Source organism: Mus caroli, unplaced genomic scaffold (genome assembly GCF_978045245.1).
Source record: "Mus caroli unplaced genomic scaffold, Mus_caroli_1 scaffold_17, whole genome shotgun sequence".
In the NCBI taxonomy this organism is placed as follows: Eukaryota; Metazoa; Chordata; class Mammalia; order Rodentia; family Muridae; genus Mus; species Mus caroli.
The window spans coordinates 56,242,407-56,250,110 of record NW_028227272.1 but is presented as its reverse complement, the minus strand read 5'-3'; the positions used below and the strand labels follow the sequence as shown (position 1 = coordinate 56,250,110).

Below are 7,704 nucleotides of genomic sequence, written 5' to 3'. Positions count from 1 at the left end.
TTCTTTGTTTCTTTCACTAAAGAAATTCACATACATAGTATTTAAGGTTTTTTTTTTTCTGATAATTTTGTTCTTTCATTCATGGCTTGCTGACAACAGTGTCCTTGGGCATCACCTTGCTCTAAAGTAGACTCCTCCTCAGTACTCCCATAACTACTTCAGCAGAAAGTGCGTTTTAACAAGCTCTTCTGGGAATTTAGATGCCAGGCTTTGATGTCTGGAAATGATGGATATATATTCCTCTCTCTACTGCAATCCTGTGCTTACAGTTTTCTTTCTTCCTTTGTGTCTCAAATCTGTCATACAATTACTAATGAACCATTAGTACAATTGTTTTTAAGACATATTTTGACACACATGTAACTTTATACATGATTATAGAAGAAAGAAAATTTCAATAATGATGAATATTTTGTTTAACATGTTAAGTCTTGGCCGAATATTTACTATTTCAATATGAAAATCATCTTGAACACTTTTCAGAGTTGATTGCTGTTATGACTGTCTCATCTTCAATGCCAATAGCATCACTTTCCAAAACCATTTAATTCAAAATGGTAAAGTATGTTCAGGAACATTTTAGAAATTGATGGAAATTCTATTATAATTCCAAGCAAAACTCCATTTAATAATTTTTATGAAAGTTGAGTCAGGGGCTCAACTTTAAAACCAAAACGCCTCATTTGAATAGAATGATATCAAAACACAGGGAAATTTGATATTGTTATGAAATGATGATATGAATTTTTTCATTTTTATATTTAGGTAATAAAATTGATGTTCTATGTAACAGAAAAATACATTGTGTGTACTGTAAAAATTATAATTCCTAACCAACAGTAACCTATACTCTAAATCAGGCATTTGAAATAGAGTTTTGTGTTGCTTCATACAGTGACATATCCAGTGAAAACTGCATCAGTGTGTTCACCACAGCTGCAGTGAAAACCAGTGCAAAAGGATTAAGCACTGCCACAGCTATCTTAGATTCATTGCATATTTTACTATTTATGAATCGGTTTTAGGGTTATTATGCATTTAGAAAACCAGTACAACCACCAAATATTTCATAAGAATCACAATTCACGCTGTAAGAGAAAGAGTGAGGGCAGGAGGGAGGGAGGGAGGGAGGGAGGGAGGGAGGGAGGGAGGGAGGGAGGGAGGGAGGGAGGGAGGAGGGGGGAAGAGAGAGCAATGTGATCATTGACATGATCATGTCATGTTTGATGAACTCAAGAGAAGCAAACTTTTGTATGCCTTAAAAATATACAATCGTTTATTAGTTTGGTTAAACCTGTCACAGTGTGATAGGAAATAACACAGTAAAATAATTTCTGTGTCAAAATTAGCGTTTTACAGTAAATGAATATTTATGTTTTAAAATCAACAATTCCCAGTTGAGCCAATTTATAATTCTGTCCAATTCTACAGTGTCCAGTAGAGAGTCATCTCTTTGTCTCTAGTGTACCCTGTTACCCCGATGGGAATTCTAGTTCTTCAATCCTTCTTCATGAAAAAGAATCAGGCAATGGTATAAAGGTTCCTGGATTGAATGAAAAGTCACATAAACACAGTTTGATGTGCTTTGTCATGAAACTGCCAGAAAAATTGTGATGCAGATGGCCATTGCGCAGGATACTATTGTCTGTACCATTGTGCTCTTTCCCTGCTTTAGAACACTCAACCCTTTATAAGGACGTTTGCATTTTTAGTTTTACTTGAAATGGGTAAGAATCAAATAAGTTGTGTAGTGTTCACCATGCTTTCCATAGAAATTTAATAAGGCATTTTAATTCATAAAAATTTACATAGGTTGTGTAAATGGTAGTAGCAACAAAAATTGCCTATATATTTCAATTAATGACTAAATATAAGTGGGTAAAATGTCTCTAATTGTTATCTTTAATATATTTTAGAAATCTTTTTTACCTAACTAAATTTACTTTTAGCTGTGACCCTGGTATTTAACAGCTGGGCTATCTTTCCTGACTATAATGACTTTTAAATTCTCCTGAAGTAGGGTGTTAAGTCAAAATTCATTATGAAATTGTAATGATTCTCGTATAAGCAATTATTATAATGATTTCAGTAAGAGAGGCATTCTTTAATTCTGTTTCTTCCTATGTTTTTAAAGGTCAGTTACTTAAGTAGATGATAATATTTATATTATTGCTTATTTATATATAATGCATATTGTTTATAAATGTGTGCAGGGTAGACTTTACATATAGAATATGTTTCATCATGTAGTATACCTTTATATATATTTAGATATGTGTTTATGTACATATTAATAAGTACATATTGGAAGATGGCAAAGATATTTTTGTCTAATCTTTCCTGTATTAATGATTTATTTCAACTCCACATATCAAGCCATCTGAGAATTTACATCTCTTGGTATGCTTTGAACTCCATGAAAGAAACATCATTTTATCCCCACAAAATTACCCTAAAATACAAATCATTGACATGGTGTATATCATCTGTATGCAAAATTGATCTGGATCAATTTTATTCTATTTATCAAAATAAGAATAGAATGGACCCTATTGTTAGGGTCCCAAAGTTGTTAGACAGTAATATGAATATGTGTTCTTAAATCAAATTATTAAGATTTGCAGATAAATATTTTCTATTTATTTTGACATAAACAATGCATCATATAAATACAGGGTAAAAAATCTCATGCACTGACCACATATATTCAAATACTGCAACTACAAAAATATGATGTGGTCAAACTTAATGTTTCTGTTTTTAAAATGTATGGTCTAGGGAAAATATATTTTGATTTTTATTAAAAAATGTTTTTTTTCAAGATCAATAATCGTTAAAAAAGAACAAAGGTAAAACCAACATTGAAACAGAAGCATCAGAAAATTGTTTTCCTATATGTAGTTCAAGTGTGCATTTAAATAAGCTTTTATTTACTTATTTATTTTTAATTTGGAGGACTATAATATATTTATATCATTTCCTCTTTCTCTTCTTTATCCAAATAGTCTCATGTTCTCTCTCAAAATAGTCTCATGTATTTAGGGAGATGTATGTATATGTATATACATATATACATACATACATACATACTACAAATATATGCATTTACACACACATACACACACATGTGTGTATATATATATATATATATATATATACACACCTATATATATATGCCTTGTGTATGTTTGTGTGCATTACATATATATATATATATATATATATATATATATATATGTGTGTGTGTGTGTGTGTGTGTGTGTTTGTGTGTATGTTGTATATATATTATATAGAGAGTATACATTTATATGGATTTAAGTATATATGTGTGTATTATATATGTGTGTGTGTGTGTACTTTTAAAGAGAAAGAGGCATTCTAAATTTTCAGTTCTATGTTGCTTTGTGACAATACTTTCTCTCCCTTTATCTATGTAAATCTATCTTTGATAAAGCACTGCCTGCTTGTCTTCCTCCATTTTATTTCTTTTTATCTATCCAAGTGTCTCATTCCATGTCAGTTGTGGTTTTTCTTGTTAGTGCTTTCTACTTCTCTCCTCTCACTTCTTTATATTTGCATAATCACTTTTCCTTAGATGTTCTACAGGTAAGAGATAGGGCAACAAACAAATGCCAGCTCTCCCCATACTTTTCAGAATAGAGAGCATTACAGCATGGCCCTCTCATCCTCATCATTTCCTACTATTTTCTGATTACACTCAGAAAACTACTTTCACCAAGCCACTAATATTTTGTTAACCTCAACAGTCAGGGATCTCTTGCCATTTGTCCCTAAAGATCCTTTATTTTGCCTTCTGATACCATATTTATCTGTTTTATTTTTATTAACGTTCCCCCCATTAAAACTAAATTCCTCAAATATCTAGTTCAGTTCTGGTTTGTATAATTACCATGTCTTTCCTTTGTTTACTTTGAAGTAACATGGACTCTGGAAATCATTGGTTTTAACAGAAATTCTGAGGTATCAGAGTAATTGGCTGGCAAAATACAGTCAGTCATACTTGGTCACTAGTGTTAAACCTTCAGTAAACTAATACTACTAAACGTCATATTCATATTCAGTGATAATGGCTAAGAGAATAGTGTATCTTAATGGTGCAACCCATTTTGAAAAGATCATATTCATAGTCAACAAATGTTATTTTCATGCCATTGAACACCAGGTTTGTATGCGGTATGTCACTAAATAATAGTAGGTTAATATTATAAGTCCTTTCAAATTTATCTGTGTTTATAGTTATCCATGAGGCCCATTCAAACGTTTCAATAACAGAATTTGCATTTAATAGCACCTTTGGATATTTTATAAAGTTTGGTCATTAGATTCTTGTTAATAAACTACTAAACCAACTTATGATCTTACAATCTACAATTTGCATATATGTTCCCAAACAACTCTGTGTACATAGGAGACTCTAGGTATGTTAAGAGTTTTTCTATATTATTGACTTTTATTTTCCTTACCAGAACCTGATTTTCTCCACTTCCTTATAATAAATTTTGAAAGAAATTCCCAAGTTACTATAGATTGTAAGATTTCACTTTATTAAATTCAAGTATTTGAATTGACTACGACCCTTCATTTGAATTCATTGTATAATCTAGATTCTTAAAACAGTTCCTTCCTTGATTATGACCCTATTACATACATACAGAACTTTTAAGCCTAGCCAACTTGTAATTTCGTACTCTGCACAGAAAATTTAAAAGGTATCTTTTCTTTAAATACATGTTTAAATCTTTATTGGAAAAATGAAGTAATTTCTTCACTCTGAAGAAAAGTTTTCATCATATGTAGTGATATGAAATAAAATTTCATGGACAACTTGATAACTACAGAGTTGTGTTTTAAATTCTACTACCCAACATTTTACTCTACGAATTTTAGTGAATGCTGTGTGACATCAATCAATTTTCATTTCAGAGACACCCAGTGAGGATATGCAAATGGACAACACAACACTGCTCATGCAGTTTGTCCTCTCAGGACTTGTTCATCGGCCTCAGTGGAAAATCCCCATGTTCCTCCTGTTCTTGGTCATTTATCTCATCACCATTGTGGGCAACCTTGGTCTGATCACTCTTATCTGGAATGACCCTCACCTTCACATTCCTATGTACTTATTTCTTGGGAGTTTAGCTTTTGTGGATACTTGGTTATCATCCACAGTGACTCCAAGGATGCTACAAGACATTTTTGCCAAGAGTAAACAGATCTCTTTCTCTGAATGCATGATACAGTTTTTTTCATTTGTAGTGAGTGCAACCATAGAATGTTTTATTTTGGCATCAATGGCCTATGATCGCTATGCAGCCATATGCAAACCTTTACTCTACCCAGTAATCATGACAAATAGACTCTGTGTACGTCTTTTAACATTGTCGTTTTTAGGTGGATTTATTTATGGTTTAATTCATGAAGGCCTTTTATTCAGATTACTTTTCTGTAGCTCTCACATAATACACCACTTTTATTGTGATATTATACCACTGTTAAAGATTTCCTGTAATGACCCTTCTCTCAATTACCTGATGCTTTTTATTTTATCTGGCTCCATTCAGGTATTCACAATTACAACTATCCTTATCTCTTATACACTTGTTCTATTTTCTATCCTAAAGCAGAAATCTATCAAAAGCATAAAGAAAGCCTTTTCCACCTGTGGAGCCCATCTCCTCTCTGTTTCTTTGTACTATGGGCCTCTCCTCTTCATGTATGTTCGCCCTGCATCTCCACAAGTAAATGATGAAGATATGATGGACTCTATATTTTATACCATCATAATTCCTGTTCTGAACCCAATTATCTACAGTTTGAGGAATAAGCAAGTAAAAAATTCACTGGCAAAATTTTTAAGGAGAAATACTTAGATTTCACATTATTGTCTGTCATGCACTTATTAAAACATGGCAAATTTGTGCAGACTTATTGTGGCTATATTTCGAACATTGTCAAAATATTTTGAGAATGAATCCAACCTAGAATTGTTGTTGTTGTTTTATATGTGTATGCATATATTTGATGTAGGCATACTTAATTGTGAATTGTTACATTGGTCATGGAAACTTGTGCAGAGACCAGAGGGAGGTCAAAGTCTTGCATAATTGCTCTTATTTACTTTCTTGAAATAGTGTCTTTCACTGAACCCCAATCTATAATTTTTAACCTGCTAACCACAGTAATCCTCTTCTCCACCATTCACATCACTGAAATTACATGTGGAGGCATGATCTGTTCTTCATTGAAAGCCCTTTCTTATTGACATTTGGATAACATATTGCTAGGAATGCAACTACAATTTTGATCTTGAGCAGTAAGTGCTCTTTCCCACTGCACATATTCCAGTCCCCCAGAGCTAACACTAAATGAACTCTTGTATATGTATCCATTTCTTTACAAATATTTGAAATGAATTTTAAATTATCTAAAGGCAGTATAGTAAAAATAAATACAATAGACATCAAATTAAAACTCTTTAACAGGTCTGTACAGTATTTATTATGACATAAGTGCATTAGCTGTTGTAGTAGTGTAGTTCCTGTAAAAATATTATGAATATAATGTCACTGACAACTTGGAGACTTGAAGCATTTCCCTGTTCTGATGAAGCAGTCTTATGTATCTGTAAACAGATACAAACCATGGGGTTGTTGCTAAAAATATGAAAGGCCTTTCATTAAATTTTGTTGGGAAATGATGATTCATACAGCAATTCTACTTGTGTTTTCTTTATGGGAGGAAAAAGACACTGGAGTACGAATGTAAGATTAAGACTGGGCAGGCTGTCAGAGGATACTCTGTAGTCAGTGTGCTTGGGAGTGTGAGGAGAGGCTCATTTTGCTCACCATCTGGGCTGTCCTTGACATTCTCTCTAGTTCCGATCTCATCACCATCCAGGCAGTTTCAGTAAATCAAAACGTTAACAGTTTTCATGAAATAAACATGTGAGGGATTTTATTGATGAAATGTAAAGGTAGAAGATGGGAGAAGTATCAGAATAGCTTAGATTATTAAGTAGTGAATTAACCAGCATTTAAATGGGCTATCTAAGAGTTATTAGAGTGTATAGTTAAAGAAACTGTATTGTTAATGTATATGAGCTAAGCTCAAACAGTGGTAAGATATGTTGTCATAGTCTTCCGTGTTTTTATTGTTGTTGTTGTTTGTTTTATTTTTGGTTTTTTGTTTGTTTGCTTATTTTGGACAGATATGAAAAAAAGAAAATTATGCGAGCTTTATATTTGGGATGACCTTCATTGCAAATGTCACACACTTTCCGAATGCAGAATAAACAAATCATCTTAAGTCTCATCTCCGTTACATTTTGTTTATTTGTTTGTTTTATCCATACACGTAAATTGCCTATTGAGAACATTACTGCACACACTACTTCTCTTATGTATATATACTGCAATATATATATATATATATATATATATATATATATATTTGCAATGTAACAAATTTCTGTTGTTAACTCTTTTCCTTTCCAAACCTTTTTACAATGTGAGTTTTGGATTAAATCTTTCTTGAATAAATTTATCTGAAGATGTAAAGATACAGAGATGTACATATGTATTTGTATTAATTTCGAGCTTATATGATATGTGACCTTATCTGTGATCATAATAGCATTTTTTGATATATTAAAGCATATTAGTTTCCCACATCCTTTGTTTGATC

At 32.1% G+C, this 7,704-nt stretch overlaps 1 protein-coding gene across 1 annotated transcript; it reads left to right on the top strand.

The window, feature by feature from the left end:
- Positions 1 to 1,587: 1,587 nt before the first annotated feature.
- Positions 1,588 to 5,891, top strand: LOC110288687 (olfactory receptor 5H2-like). The gene is made up of 2 exons (XM_021154971.2): positions 1,588 to 1,727; positions 4,945 to 5,891. Exons 1-2 carry the CDS (start codon positions 1,724 to 1,726, stop codon positions 5,889 to 5,891), a joined length of 951 nt encoding a protein of 316 aa, XP_021010630.2. The 5' UTR covers positions 1,588 to 1,723.
- Positions 5,892 to 7,704: the final 1,813 nt, after the last annotated feature.